Here is a 20,520-nt window from a genome sequence, read left to right as displayed (position 1 = left end):
CATATTACAATAACCAAATTATGGATTCTACAAAATGTTTCTTGCTTAACTCTCAACTTCTGCAAAGGTAGAACTGAACCAAAGTAAGTTTATCTGAAAATTGCATGTTGAATGACAAGCTGAGCTTTCAGAATATCTGGTTTAGCAAATGGCACTACTATTTAAATAGAATTAAAGACTTGCTACTGTTTGTTTTTTCTACATTTGATCAGTTGAAACAAATCACGTCCTTTTTCTAGAATCCATTATGGAGCTTATGAAGTCTGAAATACAGCCACAGGAGGTAAGATACCCCACTGCTAATTGCTTTCCTTTAATACTGTGATCTATCAGAAACATAACTGCAACTTCTGCAGCCCTTTTTTAAAACTTAAAAAGGGAGTCTGAACAGCAACTTAGGTGTAACTTTATGTAGGAAACATTAAAGACTTGGTTGTGTTTCTATTTCTAGCCACAAATTCATGGCTTTAGGGTATTTTGGGATAAATAGGGCAGGATTACGTGAAGCAGTATAGTTCTTTAATGCTCTGGCACTTTCCTGAATAAACCAAAGCATCAGCCTTTAGAGTGGAAATACACTGATCTTTTGTGTACTATGGGATAGAGAAAATACACATCTACTAAAGCTGTCTCTGAAAGCTAAGTGTATTGTGGTAGACTTCACATTGGTGAGGTTGAGAATGATGTAGGTCTTTCTCAGATTTGTTAGAAAAGTAGGGATCCCCAGACAGACTTGTGTGCACAGGGTTATGTAGACCTGTTTCAACGGCCCTTCAGACTCCTGAGTTAAGTACTCAAGCTTCAACTGGCAATAAAATAAAAACCATTAGACTTGGTTCAAAAGGTGGGGAGGGGTGTCCTTTTGTAAGTGGAAATACTGGTTCTTAAAATGCTGAATCCCCATTTCCCAGGTATCCCACTACAGGGTGTACTCTAGAACAAGTTTTTGTGTCCTACAAGTGTAATGCTTTTACCTGATTCTAAAGCTTTTCTTGTGACTTGTCAGAAAAAAGATCTCAGCCAGTGAGGCTTGTATGTTCTTTGCTTCATATTTACTTCTTGTTTATAACAAAGTAGTAACTCAGGAAAACTTCAGGGCATCTTCATTGAACTCTGACTTACTTGACAGTAAACACAGCCTGGAGTACTAAATCTGAGAATCTGGTGATTTTTTTAGAGTTTAAACTCTATTAAGAATGATGGTTATACTTGGTTATTGGAGCAAAGACTCTGGGGGAGATGGTGCTGGTACACTTAGCAGAATGTCTACTAATATAGTACCACAGCATTTTAGATGCTTAGGAGGAGAACTACCTTTATAAAAATCACAACTGAACTTGATACTGTCACTAACAGTTAGTATTGAGGATATGGGTAATGGACTCACTCAGCTGAAGTATATTTCACTTGTGCTGTTCAGGACTGTTTCATGCTTCTCTGTGGCCTGCCCAGCAAAGCTAGTCTACAGTGTTGTAGGATAAAGCCATGGCTGTCCACATAGCTTCTATGGCTAGTGCTTAACTGTCTAAATCCTGCTTTTAGTCAGAAATTTTCAGTAGCTGGGTGACTTAACTGACCTGAACTGTAGTAGCAAAATGTTTTCTTGGGAGCCATTAAGTTTCTTTGGTCTATATAGTTTCTCAACAGGCGTTATTTGCCTGAAGCAGAATACTCTCTCAAGAAGAAGCCAGAAGAGGCCAAATCTTGGGAAGCTGAGTGTGCTAGAAAGCAAGAACCTCCAAAGTCCTGGGAAATGCTTGTTGATACTGAAGAACAGGAAAAGAAGCAGAAACAAGAGACCTTAAAGCCTTGGGAAGCTCGTGTTAGGCAGCAAGAACAGAAAAGACCAGATTCTCCAAAGCCTTGGGAAGCTCGTGTTAAAGAGGAGGAACAGAAGCATGAGTCTACAAAGCCTTGGGAAACCCGTGTTGAGGAGGAAGAACAGAAGAAGCAAGAAGCTCCAAAGGCTTGGGTAGCACGTGTCCGAGAGGAGCAGGAGTCCCCCAAACCTTGGGTAGCAAAGGTTAGGGAAGAGCAGGACCAGAAGAAACAGGAATCATCTAAGCCATGGGTAGCAAAAGTTAGGGAAGAGCAAGAACAGAGAAAGCAGGAGTCCCCGAAACCTTGGGTAACCAAAGTTAAGGAAGAACCAGAACAAAAGCAGGAATCTCCAAAACCTTGGGTAACCCAAACTAGGGAGCAACCGGAACAAAAGAAGCCAGAGCCTGTGAAATCATGGGAAATGCCTGTTAGGGAAGAGCCAGAGCAAAAGAAGCAGGAGCCTGTGAAGGCTTGGGCTGCACATGTTAGGGAGGAGCCAGAACAAAAGAAGCAGGAGACTCGAGAGGCTTGGGAAAAAGCTGACAGGCAGCAGCAAGTGTCATCACAGCAGTTACAGAACCCTCTGAAGTCCTGGGGAGCTGCAAGTGTTGGGCCAAAGGAGCAGATGGGGCCAAAGAAGTTTGATATGGAACCCAAAGAAGTGAGTTGGCATATGTAGTATTACCTGTCATAAGCTTTTCACACTAGCGTATTGGACTAAAGCTACCTATTGGCATAGGCTTTATGAGGTGCATTTTGTAGGCCTATATTTAGACTCCTATTTCATTCTTTCTTGGGGGAAATAATTCTGGCAATTAAACTTTATATATGAGTAGCAAGATGGTCTGCTTTGCTTTTTACACCAGCACAGTATTGCTGTGTTTGAGCCTTGAATAACTGCTTTATGCATAAGACAGAAGCATTAACTTAGTTTATGCCCAGCTATTGGCTCTGTCCACTGTTACCGGTACAAAGCAAGTATGACTCATCCAGGGATCAAATACTTTGTCTGTGGCTGCATGCAAATAGCACTTCGGTAATTTTTTAGGCTTTTGATTAAAATAGCTGCTGATTCAAGAGAGATCTAACATCTAGATGAAGCAATACCAACTGTACAGGGGCTTAAATATGTATTTCCAGATGAATGCATAAGCCATACTGCTGTCCTGGAGAGTCTAACAATAGTATAGTTTGGTTTAGAAATGTAAAATGAAAGTTATTGTAGGGCTTATAGCTGAGCAGGCTGCTAGCCTCTGGTTATGTTACCTTCTTTCTCACCTGTGCTTGGGTAGTAACAATTCTGATACTGAAAATAGGTAAGGTGGCAGGCAAAGCAGAGTTCAGTTATGTCATTAAGAGCAGAGTTTAGAGTTAGGCTTCAGGAAGAAAATATGGGGAATTGAGCAGGTTTTGTACACAATGTTGTTGGCACTGCTACCTTGTTTCTGCAAGAAAGCAGAAATTGGCTTATTCCATATTACTCATAGCACATGATTACACTTAAATCTTGTCAGTAAACTTGGCATAACTGAAATTTTTGTGCCTAGAGGCGGGACCGCAAACAGAAGGTTGAACATGAAATTAAAAGAGTAGGTAACATGCAGCACTGGGTAACAATGGGATTAAGGTGTTTCAACTTGATTCATCTTCACACTTGAGCTGCATAGAATCTTGTGTCCACTGGTGGTGGTGGTACAGGTACAAAACCTGGTGGCCTCACACTAAGTAGCTCTGATCACAAGTAGGTGTTGTGCACCCAACTATGCATACTATTACTGTAACTGAAACTATCATTGTATTGGAGTAGTCTCAAGCACTTTAAGATGCCTTGGAATTTCTGGTGTCAATTTAAATTTAAGCTTAAATGCAGGATGCTCCCTGATAAGATGGGGCTCTTATTTTTGTATAGGATGGAAAGATGGATGGCTTAAGTGATGGACAAAACTTTGATGCAGTAAGGAAAAGAGGGTTTCCAGTCAGTTGGAGAAACTTGCAAACTGGCTAGGAATCTTGAGTAATGTGCAGGTGTGCAAGTCAGCCAAATCAAACTAAATCGAATGTTGGAATATAAGGTTGCTTAAGCTGGACTCCTGAATTAAGTAAACAAAGCATATTTTTAAAGTATTCAAACTTTGATTTACATAGTAGACCATAGTGAAATGCCAGCTGGCTATATTTTTGCTTAATAGCTATTGACAAACTCTAACATCAAAAGTATATTGAAAGAGTAAAAAAAAGTTTCTTGTCAACCTAGCTAGATTCCATAACCACTTTCTAAAAAATAAATGTCTTAATTTGACTTGAGATGCATATAAAGAACAATTAAAATATTTTAAACTTTGTGGATAATGAAGCTTGTCTTGCCTTTCTTGGAAGAAAGAGGTGGCAATGCAGTGCTGTAGCTGATCTGTTTCACTCCCAGGGAGAATCTATACATGACCTTAGGCAGGGATCTAGGCATGGTAGATAAAAGGCCTATGTTGCTGCTGCTTTCTGGAGCTGAAATTAACCTTTCTTTGCTACCTGAAATAACTGTTAGAGCTCTGCAACATCTTTTAATAAACTGCTCTGTTCTGAGATCTTAAAATATGCTTATATAACTTAATGTGCTCCGTGGTGCAACACCAAAGAAGTTGGGCTGAAGGCAGCAGAGTGAGCTGTTGTGCAAGCCTGTTAAACTGTTATTCTATTTAAATGTTTGTACAACCTGTGGACCAGCAAACGTGGTTAGAGCTGAATTTGTGGCCTGCTATGTGAAAGCAAAACTGGCTTTTGCTGTCATCCAGTGCCATTTAATTCATACCTGCTGTGAATGCTGCTCTGAGTAGAAAGCAAATGTTAATTGTCTGTCTGCATGGCACAGCTGGTGGTCACTGTTGTGATTACAGTTTAGGTATCACCATTCCTGTTCATTTAGTGGTATATAACTAACAAACTGAAAGAGGAATTGAGATCCTGTATAATAGGATGAGTTTTACTGGTATAAGAGGTGGTTGAAATATATGTTAATGTTATATATAAGTAGACCTTTGTAATCTTGAAAAAAAAACAAACCCACCTGAGCTTTAACAGGAGTACATTGTATATTGACACTTTGACTAGTATAATTCCAAAGTAGTCAGTGTGCCTTTACATTGGTTTGTTTGCAATGATTTAATAGAGCCTAAATAAATTCTAGATTTTTCAACTCTGTTTTTAGTCAATTCTCTGGATATAGGTCAAAGCAGTTTTTGCTGAATGTTTAAGTAGTGTTGAAGTAAAGTTTCAGAAACACTGTTATGACAAGTTAGACCCTAAACTTCAGTACTGTGTAAGACTAACCTGAATGTTGCTTGAACCACTAGTGTTAGGTGATCTAAGCTTGTGTAAGTTTGATGTGAGCTGGCTACTAAACTCAGTCTGCTACCAGCAGAAACAGCATCTAACTGTAGGCTAGAAATAAAACTTGGTTTAAAAGCATCTTAAGGATGTCAAGTACCTGCTCTTCTTCAAAGAATCTCTTCTATAAAGGCACAAAACCTGACATATTTTAACTTTCTGATGCTTTTTCATGTATGGTCTGTATTGCACTTAAATATTCTAGTTTTGAACACCTAAATACCAGCAAAACAGCAAATCAATATGAGGTAATGTCACTATAGTTAATTCTGGCTGGTGTATTTTAATGTATGCAGGGAGTAGAAAATAACTTATCCAGAATGGAGTCTCAAGTTGTAAATTCTGGCTTAAAGTCGTAATATCATTAATATGTATGTAACCCTGTATGTGTGCTCTGCTAGTTGAAGTAAAGAATGCATTATGCACGCAGTATGAGCTGGGGAAGGAGATGACTCTCAATAAATTGTATACAGGAGATTGTATCTTTGCAACAATAATTGAAACACTGCAGTCTCTTCTGGTTCCATGGTCTTGAGGCTGTTTTTACTTGTTTGTTTAATGTACAAGTCTAACTTAGTTAGCTAGTGGAAAATCTTAATAGCTTCAGACACTGCCAGACTTACCTGGTTAGGTGACTTAAGGTGAAAAGCTTCTGTTACCTATTTGCAAATATACCGAACTAGTTTGGTAGTGTACTTCTGTCTTGGTAAACTGCAGTGAGGAGGAAGAGGGTAATAGAAGCATTGATCTGTTTGACTTGTAATGAATTTACCATGACAGCAAGTTTTTTAAGTTGGCTTGTAAGTGAGGGCTAATAAAGTGATGGACAGGAAGATTCAGATTGCTAGTAACTTAATCTATAACTTGTTGAAATTAAACTTTATTCAACTGTATCTTTTGTCCTGCACTTGGATCCTTAATAGCTTTAGTTTCTGTTCATTATTGGAAACTATACAACAATATAAACTTGCATAGTCAGTAGTGAAAGGTAGTGCTTGTGCATGAGAAACTCTAAGATGGAGTAGTACAAAGGTGCACTCTTCTAGCTCGAGAATAAAGTAAAACTTCACAGCTCAACAAATAGCTGTTGTGAGGGCCACATAGACACTGGAAATTATGTTTTCCAGAGTTAATGATGTGCTGCATGTACATGGATTACACTTTGTGAAGTTAACTAAACCCTGCAAGCTTCTTCCCTGTGCATGCTATTGGAATTTCTGCAAATGCTAGTGATTAGTTTCAGATAACTGTTGAAGAAATGCAAGAGTGTATTTGGGCTTGTCATAAAACTGGACAAAGAGCATTTCATCAACTTGTTTTGAATTTAGTGTGACAATTAAATGTCATGACACATATAACCTTCTGCCATATAGTCTTCTAATGACTTCATACAAATACTCAACTATACAGTTATATAGCGTATTGAAGTAGTAACCTCCTATTAAAAAGACAAATGTGTGTACTGTAGGAAAGTGTAAAGGCTTTCATATGCTCCTGTGTTTCTCAACATTTGGGCCAACTAAAATAATGTAACTACTTAGTATCTTCAGATTTGCTTCCCTCTGGCTGCATAGACAAAGATAACAGCAAAGCTTTAGAGAATCACTAAAAATTATGGGTTTAAAACACTTACAACAAGCCTACCTCTTCCCCAAGCTGCTTTCAAAAGAATGTTAAACTATCTAGACAGTCTAATATTACTGTCACTCTGTAAATAACAGGGCTTCTGCTGTTTAAGTATTATCGTGATTTTTCCGATACCTTAGATTTGCCTATTCTCTGATAAAACATATCCTGCTTTTAAAGTGAAGTGAGCACCAGTTGCAATGAACTATTAAAGGACCATGTGAAACAATCAAGGAGTAATAAGTCCCTCCAAAAGTCCTTATTTAGCTACAAAGTTAGGCTCCCATGTGGTAGCACAGGTATATTTTTCATGCCAAACTTTGAAAAGCTTAATGTAATTCTTTCTGCAGGAGCTGGTGCATTGATTGTATCTGGCTTGTTAGTGGAAGCACTTTGATCTAATCCCAAGTAATGTGGTTGCAATCTATCTCTTGGGTGCAGTTTCTTCAGAATGTCTGGAAATGCTATCCTAATAAAGGATCTGTACTCACTGACTTGGGCTTTACTGGGAGGAAGTATGTTTTAAACCTTGAGTGATGCAGCTTTGATTTTAAGTTTGTTTGGGCCTTCAACTTAAATATGTGGGTTTCCTTAGATGGAGGTGCCTAATTTTGCACTAAATGCAGACAACTCACTCTCTTTGCATTTGGCTGTAAGAAACTGAATGAAGTGAATAAATTCTGTGGCTTAACTAGTTGTGGCAACAAAGTTGACTTTTTTAATGGAGTAAAAGCTTGATTTGGGAAATATCAGTAACAGCATAGAATTCCTTGGCTCACAGTGTCTGTAACACCTATAGGTTGCTCTGGAAGTATGTTGGATAAGGCAGTTTCTCTCGCTTCCACTATTAGTTTTAATATCTTTTCTTATTAGGTGCCTAAACCTGTACATCAGCCAGCTGCAGAATTTTGCTCTACTTCAACTCTTCCAAAAGATCCAGTGTTGAGAAGGGAAAAACTTCAGGATCTGATGACGCAGATACAAGGGACTTACAACTTCATGCAAGTATGTTTTTCTCTGCTGTTGCAGCACAAAGCTCCAATTCCTACTGAGTTAGGGAAAACAGTGCTGACAACGTGTGTTTGCACTGAATGAATGAATCTAGCTCTAGCTAACAGCAACTTGTCAAATGAGAATGTTTCACTTGTATTTAGTGTCTAATTTTTTTCTACCAATTGCTGATCTTTTTTCAAAAGGAGTCCATTCTGGATTTTGATAAAGCTTCACCAAGTGCCATTGGTTCATCCCAACCACCTTCAGTTACTCCAGCAAGTAGTCCTGTAGGTAGGTAATACTGTAAGTGTAAACTGCATGTAAGCTTTTGTAAACACTAACAGTGTTTGCTTGGGCTGTAGATCAGTAGGTGTGGTGAAGACAGCCTGTCTAACTGTAAAGAATACCAATGTCTGATTTAAAAAAAAAAAGACAGCTTGAGCCACTTACCTGCTTATTTGTTGCTGGAGGTGACTTAAGTTGGTGCATCTGCCTGGAAAAGGAATGCTTGTATAGTCAGACTGGCATGTGCATCAGAACCCAGCTGCAGAACTGATGTGCTGTCTCTCTAACAAACTTGTTTAGGTGTGGTGTATGTAGACAGAAGCTGTGAATGACCTCTGGATAAAGAGCAGTTACCAGTTTTCTAAGTGGAGCTAGCTACTTTCTGCAATGGGCCATGTTAAGAAATGGTTTGGGTGGGTCTTGAGCTGTAAAACACAATTACCCAGTTTATTAAATTTTTAATTGCTGATTTTATCTGGAAAGTGGGTGTTTCTATTGTGGTAGAAATATTTTTATCATCGACATTACCTGTCTTTTTACAGAAAAGAAACTGATGTTTCAGTTGGGTGTAGTTTACTGATGCAAGTCTAAATATTTGCAGTGCATACACTAAAAATAGTGTGCATTTTCCTACACCAAATGTTTTCAAAAAGTAAAACTGCACACTGAAACTGTATGTAGTGTTTGAATTTAAAAGGAGATGTTGCTTAATGCATTCTTTCTTTACAGCTTCAAAAGAACAGAAACTGCCAAGTCAGAGTGATTTTCTTCAACAGCCTCTTCAAGTAAGTTGAAGTTAAGACTGCCCTGAAGAGGCAGAGCTGTAGCTAAGGAACACAATATAGAGGTTATTCAATAGAATAGACTTGTACTTTAGTTGTTTTTCTTGTTGTCAGTAGTTTTGTAACAAATTTCATATAACTTAGTAGCTTGCAAGTAGCTTGCAAGTCTAGGATCACTCAAATGCTGACAAAGTTGGCTGCTCTTCTGCTTGAAAAGCAGCAACAAATGTTTGAAATTTCTTGAGTAAAATGGAATGTTGAAGACATGCTGAAATACTTTGAATATTTAACCCATAGATTCAAATTGTAGTTGATAGTTTTTGTGTAGGAGAACATGCCGCTTCTTTCCTAGGTAGTGCACGTCTTCATCTTAGAGATCCTTACTTACACCAAAGATAGTGTCTCAAGCTTTGGCAGCCATGGTTAAGTGGAACCTTGAATTCACATACTGTGCTTGCATGTCATGCTCCTTTGGCTTTTAAATAGGTTTCCTTGCCACCAACAAGAATCCCTAAGAAACTTAGACTAACTGGTCAAAGCGCTTCAGCTCCTGCCTTTTTCTGATGTTTACTTGGAAATACTCAGAGTGTGAGTTTCAGTGGAACTAAACATTTAAGATAATCTTTCAAAACCTTATCTCAGTTTTCTCTTCTTGCAAGGCTGCTGCTTCATCCATGACACTGCATGGTTCAAATACTTCCCTAGCATCTGCTGATCAGACTCTTTCTGGCTCTGAAACTGAAGACTTGGTGACTCCACAGGTAATGTACCCTGGGGTTCACTGGCATTCAAAGATATGTGCAATAGCTAGCCTGAACAGGAATCTATGGTGAGGCCTCTCCTGAATAATTGTTTTTGAACAGTGTACAGAGACAGAATGCAGGTGAAATCAGTAATACAGCCTATGTTCCAGAATACATAAGATAATTGGAAAAGTCTTCCTAATACTGCATGAATACAAAGTGAACAGTCTGCCCCTTGAAATGGGAAGGGTGTGGGATGAAAAATGCAGGCTAGAAAGTGTGGTGAGCTTATGAGCAGCATAAATATTTGCTTTGGTTACAGTGTAGAATACTCCCTCTAATGACAACATAGAGGATGCATAAATTGGGATGGATATTGTCACAAAATATCAGACTTCTGCATAAGCTGAAGACACAGATGTGTTCTCTCAAGCATTAACTGAAGAAATACTGGGAATCTGACTTCAAGACCTCAACCTTTGCTTTCTTAACTGTATTTATGTGCAGTTAAATCTTCAACTAGCATTCCAATATTGTTTAGAGCTGCAAATACAGTTTCAATTTATGCAGATCACTGTCTTAAAGATCTATTAAGTGTTGGTGTTTTCAGAAACACAGCTGAGTCTTACCTATTGGACTGTAATACAGTGTATGTAGATTATAATGGGGAAATTTTCATGCTTTTTAAATGTGTTTGCTGATGTATACTCTGTGTGTGGCATTTACACTATTCCTTAATACACTGTGTAGTCAAATATAAGTCTTGACAGGGATATTATAGTTTTGCTACCTCTCAAATCTACAGTTATGGCCCCTTTCTTGACACCTGCTCTTGCTACTACAATGTCATAAGACTTCTTGTGCTGGCAAGGATTAAATAATGTTGCTGTTTGATATGCATCCAGAAGACTTTTGCTGTGCTATAATGTAGAACATCTGATTTAGTAGAATGTTCTGAGTTTTTTCTGCAAACTTACTGTTTGGAATTAAGGTTGTTTGTGCCCAGCATACCTCTAGTCCCTTAGGCTTGAAGTGTCAATTTCTACTTGAAAGCAGTAGATAAGCTTTCTTTGGTCCCAGCACAACCAAGGAATACACTCCATGGTGACAGTGCACTCTCCTGGTATGGAAGTGCAGTTCTGTCTGATGCACCTGTGATGGTATACATGGTGAGAATGGGAGTGGTAGTCTTTAGCCCTAGGCTGTATATCTAAGTATAAGTAACTCTTAAACTTAGGGTTACAAGTGTGAACTAACCATCAGGTTTTGCGAAGGCAAACCAGATTTTGGCTCTGAAGCCTTGTTCAACAGAGCTTACCAGAAGTTTATCATCAGACATGTCTTTCCATTTGAGATAGGTGTGTCACAGACTTCATTATAAATAACTGCATGAAGCAATCTACAGTTGCTAAAATTATCTGGCTTTGCAGGGTTAGTTGTACAACCTCTTGTGTAAGAAGGGTAATCTAAGTCTGAACCTGTACAGCTAATTACCTGAAGCTTTTGGTTAAGATGACTGTTTAGTACATTTACGTTGGACTTAATGTTTGTCACGGTCTTTCAAAATCCACTTGTTTCAACTTATGCACTGATATTTCATGGCTCTACCAGAACTTTGTGCAATACTTCTTGTAATAGCAGGTGCATGTATGGCTTCTTCTAGGCATCAGCATCTCTTTCTCAAGAGACTGAGAAATATACTTCCCAGCCACTGTATCAGACAAGTTCACGTATTTCTGAGCCGCTGATATCTAAAAAGATTGAAATTGCCCAGGTGAGCTATCAGAAATACAGGTAAGGTAAATATATTGGTTGCTGAAATGAGTCCTAGAGCGTTACGTTCCTTTTGACTTCTGATTCCTATAAATATAGGTGTTCTAAATCAACACTTCATTTTGCTGTCTGCACAGATGAAATGTAATGCTGGTTAATACTTTGTCTGGACAACTCAGCATTATTTCTAATCTGAAATATAACTAAGTTGAGAGGGAGGAAAAAAAATCAAACCCCCTAAGCTTCCTGAGTTCCTTTGGAAAAGAGAAGTCACTTCTAATATCAGCCAGAGAAGCATTTTCCAATAAATGGAACAGAAGGCATTCCATGTTTCCTTAGTGGTGGGAAAAAATACCTAATGTCTCTTTATTGTGAAATTATTACAATGAGTGGTATGTATAGTAGCTCATGGGCACATTTCACTTAATCAGCAGAGACTGTGATAGAAGTACTGTTTGCTGAGGATGCACAGCAAGATTTGAAATTGTAAGCAAAAGCTATTTTGTAGCTCTACTATGCCCAAATGTCATCCTGTAGAAACTGCTGACTTCTGTCAGTCTAGGCTTTAGAACAAATCAACTGCTTCTGTTACTGCCTGATAACTATCAAGTGACCTTTCATTACATTTGTTCTTCCCTCAGGCAACTATTCCCCTCCCAAGTGAGCCACAGTCACCGTTGCCTACTTCAAGCACCTCCATGTCGCCAGTACCACCAGCGCAAAGCTTTCAGTCTCCTCCAGCAAGTAGCAGTTCTGTCACAATAACAGCAGCTCCCTTTCAGGCTATGCAGACTGTAAGTATGCAGCTTGAGGCCACTGAAGAATAACTTGACAATAATGCTAGGAACTGGCTGCTCTTGATATAGTATGAAACTTGATAGATAACTTTGATGTTTCAGTGTTAAAAACCTAGATTAGAACTCTGATTCTCCAATGCCTTCAGAACTTAAAGCAGGTCATCTAAGAACAGAGATTCTGGTTTTGCTCTGTATAGTCCCAAATTCTAATACTGGGATACCCTGGTATCCCCGGGAACTAAGAGGGAGATGTCAGTCCCAAATAGCTGTGCCCCAAGGTGGAGTTGACTGTACTTAAACTGTTCTTATATGTAGATTTCAAATAAAGACTGCAGAGGAGGGAGGGAATCCTGAGGTATACAACAGGACTAAAAGCTTTCTGAAGCCTGAACCTATATTGCTGCTTTTTAAAGTGTTTGATTTATTGGGGTGCAACTCAGTCCACTGGAGTCTTGGAAGATATGTCCTTGATAAAGACTGGTGTAGCTCATTATCCTATCTTGTTAACAAGTAGTCAACATAGGTATCTAGGGAGTAGTCCACACAGACTGAGCAGTGTTTTTTGCAAATAGATACCATTTTTTCAGGCCATACATCATTACAAATGTTTTCTAACATTGCTACTGTCTGGTAATCTGCTTAGAGGGACTCAGAGGAGGGGTCTTCATTTAGTTGTTAATGTTCCCTTCTCTGTACTTGGTCTTATTTACTCCTCTGCCGCCTTCAGAAGATGCTAGAAACCTCCATTTAATGTTCTTGCTCAAAAGCAAGCTTAGAAAGAGGTCATTGAGATTCTCCAAAGGCATTGTCCATTTCAACAACATACCAGTGCAGTTCCACAACTTGCTGGACAATCTGCATCTTGCAGTATTGAGACATATGTAGTAGGTTTTGGTGGGAGAAGGTAGCTAATAGCCTTTCAAAGCACAGGAATTAATGATTAAAACATCTGTGACATGCTGGTGTGGTCTGTAGTAAATTGCCACCATGACATTTTCTTCTTGGTTTTCTGTATTTGTAGAAGAGATTCAAGTAGAACCTTCCTCAGAGGTACAGAATTTTGATACACATTATAAATAAGGCAAGTGTTAGTAGGGAGGTGGTTCTTTCTAAGCCAGATCTATTTAAATTACGCTAGGTGGACTTTTCATGAAAGTGGAGAAATAGCAGCATGCTATGATCAAGGAATCCAGAGTCTTTCTGGGGACCCAGTTGGTAAGATAAGAATCTGTCATGACATAAATAGGGAGTCTTGGTCTTGGTCATTCTGATTATATCTGAACATAGTGTGTGTGTGTGTGTTCAGAGTACTTCTGATCATAATGGTACCACTGAAAGTTCACTTGAATTAATGCTGTGGTGTTTTCAGAGATGTTAAATGTTCAAAATTTCTCTTGGTATTTTTGGGTCAAACTGGCAAATATCTGTCACTAAAATGCTAGATGTTAATTCCTCTTCAACTTTCCAGTGCAGGGTTTTTGTTTCCCTATATTGCTTAGATTCTCATTGCCTGGAAAATACAGCCATTGGATTTCAGTAGATAGCCAGGAGTCAGATGGTTCCTTGCCAAAGAGTGGTAGTACAGTGACAGTAATGGAAGCATCTGATTACATGTCCTCAGATGTCTGAACATCCTATTGCTGCTGTTGTGCTTATGGGAGCTTAAAGGCAGATCCTACCTGTAGCCTTAGTCCTTTATTAGAATTCTACCTGTAACCCTCACTGTAGGAAAAAGACCACTTGCTACAAATACTCCAGGATGTGGATGTTGACAGCTTGACTGCACAGCATCCTCAAATTTCTTAGGAAGAGAATTCTTTGGATCACTCTGATCATTTCATCTGGTGAAGTAAAAAAAAAAATCAACACCATTATTTTTATAATGGTTCAAAATTAATACTTAACACTTCAGTATCAGAGGGGTTTCTGTGCTGGCTCCCTCTTAGAGGCAGTACTTGGCTTCTTGACCCTGGAAAAAGTGTTCATTTCCCATTTTAATTACAGAGGCTTCTGTAAATGACAGTTGTCAAGCTGTGAAGCTGTTCCTTGCATCCTTGTAGTTTTGCCCTGGTCTTTCTTCATACAGTTTATAGTATTGGAAAATGCTAGATACACCTCTAGACTCAGTATTAGTACTGCTGACAGCTCTTTATGTGAAATTTAGTTCCTTTTACTCAAAATAGACTTATTTCTGATTTGTTGTCATTCTTGATAGTGTCAATTCTGGTAATTTTGGGTTACTGGCTATAAAGCAATATACTCACTGGAGTGACTGAACTCTGGTTGATTAGATTTTACTAACAGTAATCTGTGCACTGCCCTACTGCCTTGGCTAGGACATAAAAATTTGAATTAAAAGATTGTTACTTAAGTTACGTGTTTACCATGAGGGGACTTAAGGTGAGTAGGAAAGTTGAGGCTCAATTTACTAAAGGGGTGAAGGCTACCTAATATGGTATTTGAGTGGATAGTAGTGTTGCATCAGGTTCAAATACATGCATAAAGACCCAAATTCTTCCCAAATGTGAATAGCTCATCTCAGTGTAGGCTCTCAGCTTCAGGTCAAATGCTGTCAAAATGCGTTTCAGGTATTTAAAGTGAATGCACCACTGCCTCCGCGTAAAGACCAGGAAATTAAAGAGGATTCGTCATATTCAGCAGGCTACAACCAGAGTTTCTCTACAGCAAGTACACAGACTCCTCCTCAGTGCCAGTTGCAATCTTCTCATGTTGCAGAACAAACCTCTCTTTCACAAGAATCTTTGTCTTCAGGTGAGAACTGTGCTTGTATCCATTTCAAGTAGTCTTTAAACATTTTCAGGTTGTAGTAGTGTTTTAATTCATTAACACTTCAATTCATTAATAGTCTTATAACTCAGTAAAATTCTTAAACACTTTATGCAGCATCTGTTAATGTTAGGGTTATGTGAACTCTAATCTAGTTCATGGTATGGAATGTAAACAATTTCAACACTGCTAGCAGGATGAAAGGATGCTTCAAACTGTTTCTATACTAACTAGTTGTGTGAACAGTGTCACTTATATGCCTGAATTTCCCAGTAGGTGGGAAGTTCAGGTATGCAGTGATACTTGTCAGTCAAACAATTGTTAGCTCAGAATTGAAGCAATGATTGAATGCTCTTATTTGGAATCATTAATTTGGTCTCTGGTAATAGACACTAGTACTGTCTAGCGCTGGGAGTTGCTGAATGCTTAATAAGAAAGTTGGGATAAGTTTTCAGTCTGACCTGAGGAATACTAAACTTCTGATAAGTGGGGTCTTTAGCTGCCTTATTCAACATAAAACTGATGTGCTTGGCATTCAGATACTGTACCAGGTGAATTTATATAGCTGATGCTAAATCTGCAACGAAGCTATCCCCTAAATATGCCTGAAACAGGTTCCAGGATGAAAGGAAGATGACAACTAGGGATTGGGATTTATAAGACTATCTAATCAAGTGACCCAAGGTCCCTTAAAACTGTCTTTCTGCCAGAGGAATCTTCAGAGGAATTATACTAGAGATAAACTGGTACTGTGTGAAGTCAGTGAGACATATGAAGATTAAGAGCACCAGAGAGCAATATAAGTATCGCAGTCAGGAAAGCATGTTTAGCTTGAATGCTCCTTCTCACACTGAGACTGTAGGTGATCAGCCTTCTGTGTAGCTTTTTGATGGAATATCATGATTTTTGATTCATCTTGTGCAGTGGCTCTGCATAGACTTTAGAAAGGGGTTTAGACTGTAACTCTGGATCAGTTTTAAGCTTTTTGGATAGATACAAGGATGGTCCTATGGAAACACATTCATGGTTGCAAGGCTTGTATTTAAAGCTAACCACTCAACCATGGTGTGAGTGAAAAGCTTTCTTGAATGCCTGTTGCTTGGGGTTGAACTGCCTAATAGCATGTGGTAGGAATATCTGTTCAAGAGACTGAATCTTGCGTTCCACAGCTGTCTTACTGCTATGTAGGTAAGACTGAGTTTGTTTCATCATTTTGAAGGTTGTCAACACTGAGATGACCTTCTTCATCAGATAGACCACTGAGGCCTTGGTAGTAGAAGAGTGGTTCTAACTGAAAATTCTTAATCAGGTGTTACTTCAGTTTTTTTCCCTGGCTTGGTTATTTTCTTGATGCTGCTAACAAGCTTGTTCTGACCTAGGCAACTGAATCTTCTTGAATGCTTTAGAGGCCAACATGGACAGCCCGGGCTGTCTGCAGTATATACTTTCAAGCATTACACTCTACAGAACAAAAGGGAGGATACCCACTGATTTGGAGTGATGAAGGGGCACAAGAATAGGATATTCAGAGCAGCTTAATCAGTCTTTGAACTTCCTAATGCTGCCCTTGCTTCTAGGTGTGGTGACTTATTACAGTTATAAAAGCTTTGAATTCATATGTGCCTTCTGTTTTAAGCAGTGAATTATCAACCTGATGGAGCTGTGCCTGTTAGCAATGGTAGCCTTGCCTTTTATCCAGCACAGACTAATGTTATTCCCAGACCCCCTCAGCCTTACCTTAACAGTCGTGGGTCTGTCAGAGGATCTGCTAGAGGTGGAAGGTCACTGGCTAATTCATATCGTTCCCCTGGTGGGTACAAAGGTATGTATGTATTTACTGCCACCTTAAAAAATAGTCTAATGTAGTAACACAAGAACATGATTTAACATAACATAGTATTAAATTTAGGTTCTATCTGTGTAACTTCTTAAAACAAGACTTCTTTAAGAGCAATGTGCAGAGTATGGGGTCTCTTTGTAGAATTTAAGCAAGTTAATTCTGACTTTTATTTGTAGTCTCTGTACTTTGGGTGTTAGATCTGGCAGAGCAATTTCATAGCCTTTAGAATTATGAAAGTAGAAACTTTCACTGATATGTTATTAAATTATTTAATTCTATGGACTTTTGTTTGCCATTTCATTTACCCTTCTGAACTTTACCCCCTTTATTCTTTCTCTTGGCATCTGTCTTGCTAATGTTCTAGACAATTATCTCTTCAGATATCACTTGCAGTATTTGTCCAAAACAAGATATTCTTTGCTTACCACAGCTGGTTTTAGTATTACTGGCAGAAATTGGGATGGGGGCAGAGGTTCCCAGTACTGGAGAGCCCTTCTGGATTAATAACAAATTGAAGGGGTTTGAGAGATTGTTTGGTCTCTGCAAACCAGTTGCTATTCTGCTGCTAGCTAAAGTTCTATGAAAAATTTCAGCTGACTCTCAGCAGCTACCAACTTAAGGTTATTGATAGCTGTGGCCTATTCCACTTTGAAGTGGAAGGGCACTTAGTCTGTGATAGAACTTGTTTCAGTTACTGGGCTGAGGCCGCTTGATACCCTGTAGGAACATGTGCCAGAATGAGTTAGAACTACATAAATTACCAACAGTTAAGGGTTTGGTAGTTTAATAGCTAAAGATATTAAATATGATAGTACTTAAATATTTAATAGTGAAAGCTAAGCATCTATAATGGCAAAAGAAAGCATTTCTTAATTCTGCTAAATCCTGTCTCTGTATCTAGCAAGTTTTTCAGCTCTTCTGTGAAGTCCCATTAATATAATGTGTAATGTTGATAAACACATTGGGTAGTTCAGAGTAGCTAATGAAATGCATTCTTTATAGGAGTAGTGAGACTCTGAAATAAGGAATAGATGTGTAATTCATAATGTAATACACATGGTAATTGCCAAAAGGGAGCTTTAGTTGTATTCTGGACTTGTAAACCAAACCGTGAATAATATTTAATAATCAACCTTATTTGAACAGGTTTTGATGCTTACAGAGGCTCACCTTCAATAAGTAATGGCAGCTATGGCCAGCTGCAGTTCCCTGGTAGAGATTATGCTGGAATGCCATATTCGCAGAGGGTAAGTATTGACTTTGTTTCCAGTAGCCTTCTTGAGTACTGTATGGGAGAGTAGTCTTTCTAATACTGTAGCTTTTCATTATCCTAACAGGTTGCATTATTCGTCACAAGCTGGAGTTTAGCTTTGTTTCCTAGATGGAATCTTTTTTGAAATGGTAGACAGCAGTTGAAATAGGAAGTCAGTTCAGATGCATAACATCTCTGTATGACAGGCTGATTTTAGTCTGAAGGGAATCTCCAAAATGCAAACAGATGGCAAATAAGATGTGGCATAATGAGTCCATTTTACTATGGATTTTAAAGTTAGTCCTCAGTGCCTTTGTCGTATAAAATAATGAACTCTTAAATAGATTACTGAGAATGTGGTTAGGTGGAGAAAAAAAGCCAAAAAACAATGTGTAAGAAAGCAAAGGTTCCTGGTGGGAGAAGGGTCTTCAGCTTTGAAATGAAATACATTCTTCTGTACAGACTCTCAGACTTGTAATGGACCTGAGACTTAAGGTAATGCTTGATGAACTGAATGTATAGTTCAGAAGCTAACTTGCTAGAACCAGCATTGAAATAGCTCTTCATTTCATACAAGCTATTGTAAAAGTAAATTTTCCATAAATAAGGCTGTTTATCTACATCTTAATTCTGAAATCCATCATTGTTTAGCTGAGGGGAGACCTTACTGCTCTCTTACAACTACCTGATAGCAGGTTGTAGTGAGGTGGGTGTTGGTCTCTTCTCCCAGGTAATGGGTGATAGGATGCGGGGAAATGGCCTCAATTAGCAACAGGGCAGGTTTAGGTTGGACATTAGGAAAAATTTTTTCACCAAAAAGGTTGTCAAGCATTGGAATGGGCTGCCCAGGGAAGTGGTTGAGTCCCCATCCCTGGTGGTATTTAAGACAGGTTGGCGAGGTGCTTTGGGACATGGTTTAGTTGTGGAATGGCAGTGTTAGGTTAATGGTTGGACTTTATGATCTTAAAGGTATTTTCCAACCTAAACGATTCTTATGGTTCTCTGTTCTAGAGCTTGAATTGTACAAATGAAAAAAAACTGTATTTGGTAGTCCCACTTGGTTTCAGATTTGCTCATAGCAATCTTACTAATATTTCTGTTCTTTTTAGGATGTTAATTACCAGCAGTGCTATAAAAGAGGTGGGATAACTAGTGGTCCTCGAGCAAATTCAAGAGGTAAGCCTAACATCCCATTCCCAGCGGTACATGCATGTGCTTGGGCCTAGCAGATACTTGAGTGGAATGTTATTGTGAATAGTCAGAAAAAGTCTACTATCATTGATCAAACAAATCAAGCTTGGTGTAAATTAACCAGGATAGATGAAAGCTTAAGTGCTGTTCTTAGACAGTCAGCACTGCATAGCAGCAGATTTAATGTCACCTCTCAATTTGGTGTCTTCACATGTCAAAGTTTGGACACAATGGTATCTTACTGAACTTTTCTTCACAAATAAACTGACCAGGAAATACGCACAGGGTGGTTCCCATGTTGCATTGGCTTCATCCCTTAATTATTAATGGTTTCCTCTAATTCTGGGTGAGCTCTCAGATCCCAGAAATGTTAAGATCACTTTTTTATATGAAAAACAGTGTCTGGGAATAGAGGTTTACACTGTACTTCCATGCTGGAGTACAAAACCTAAAGAAATACATAAGACCAGTTGTTTCAATCCAAGCATGAATAGCATGTATTTTGAAAAGCTGTAAACAAGATGATTTAATCCTGGAAAATATACTGGAAAAAGCTGGACTTACAGTGCTATAGGTGAAAAGAGAGATTAGTAGTAACTATAGATCACTACTTTGAAGAATAAAAGGAAATGATGGTATACCACGAAAACTGTTTTAGGATAAAGCAGGTTATCTCTCGGTCAGGGAGGACTTGCAGAATATACTTCAGAAGAGAACTAAAAGAAATACGAGATTGTGGAGAGTTAACAGTAGGTATTGGTAAGATATCAGTAGCAACTTTATTTAGTTTTATTTAACATTTTAAGGTGTTTCTTTCCAGTGGAAATAACAGTGGGTTGGAACTTGAGGTGACTGTTTTAAATTTCTTAGACCTATTAATGTTTTCATTCTAGATACTTTTAACTTGGATATTTGAGAAGATAAAACAGCTTCATTTGGGGGAGTAGGGTGCAGAAAGCTTAAAAGCAGTTCTAGTTCTTTGAACTTAAAAATATTCTAGTATCATAAGTTCATATGATCTAAGAATGCAGCTCCAGAAGAACAGTATTGAGGTAACGAAGTGCAAATTCAGGTCTTGAAGGTGACTAAGTGACTCTTGGCTCTTGGCAATCTTGCCAATTTTTTCAGAAATTATATTTTATCTTCACTCAGAAGCTAGCATATGCCTTTTTTATGTAATATATGTATGTGGCAAATACTAAAGCTAAAACTGTCCCAAGCTAGTGCCCTTTCTACTTAAAAGTATGAGAAG

At 38.5% G+C, this 20,520-nt stretch overlaps 1 protein-coding gene across 3 annotated transcripts in view; it reads left to right on the top strand.

Annotated features, from left to right (window-relative positions):
• Positions 1–20,520, top strand: part of CAPRIN2 (caprin family member 2) — a 34,461-nt gene that overhangs the window by 13,000 nt on the left and 941 nt on the right. The window contains exons 7-18 of one of the 3 annotated variants that reach the window (XM_035898123.1): positions 240–283; positions 1,637–2,482; positions 7,699–7,830; positions 8,022–8,109; positions 8,833–8,888; positions 9,545–9,646; positions 11,292–11,402; positions 12,043–12,195; positions 14,787–14,970; positions 16,625–16,807; positions 17,972–18,072; positions 19,187–19,253. In XM_035898123.1, coding sequence (XP_035754016.1) covers positions 240–283; positions 1,637–2,482; positions 7,699–7,830; positions 8,022–8,109; positions 8,833–8,888; positions 9,545–9,646; positions 11,292–11,402; positions 12,043–12,195; positions 14,787–14,970; positions 16,625–16,807; positions 17,972–18,072; positions 19,187–19,253 — 2,067 coding nt within the window. Of the gene's footprint in view, positions 1–239; positions 284–1,636; positions 2,483–7,698; positions 7,831–8,021; positions 8,110–8,832; positions 8,889–9,544; positions 9,647–11,291; positions 11,403–12,042; positions 12,196–14,786; positions 14,971–16,621; positions 16,808–17,971; positions 18,073–19,186; positions 19,254–20,520 lie in introns of all 3 variants that reach the window. The other 2 variants (XM_035898121.1, XM_035898122.1) reach the window with 2 other exon arrangements.

Source organism: Egretta garzetta, unplaced genomic scaffold, assembly GCF_000687185.1.
Source record: "Egretta garzetta isolate BGI_Z169 unplaced genomic scaffold, ASM68718v1 scaffold427, whole genome shotgun sequence".
NCBI lineage: Eukaryota > Metazoa > Chordata > Aves > Pelecaniformes > Ardeidae > Egretta > Egretta garzetta.
The sequence above is the reverse complement of the archived record's forward strand: the minus strand, read 5'-3'. Positions and strand labels throughout refer to the sequence as shown.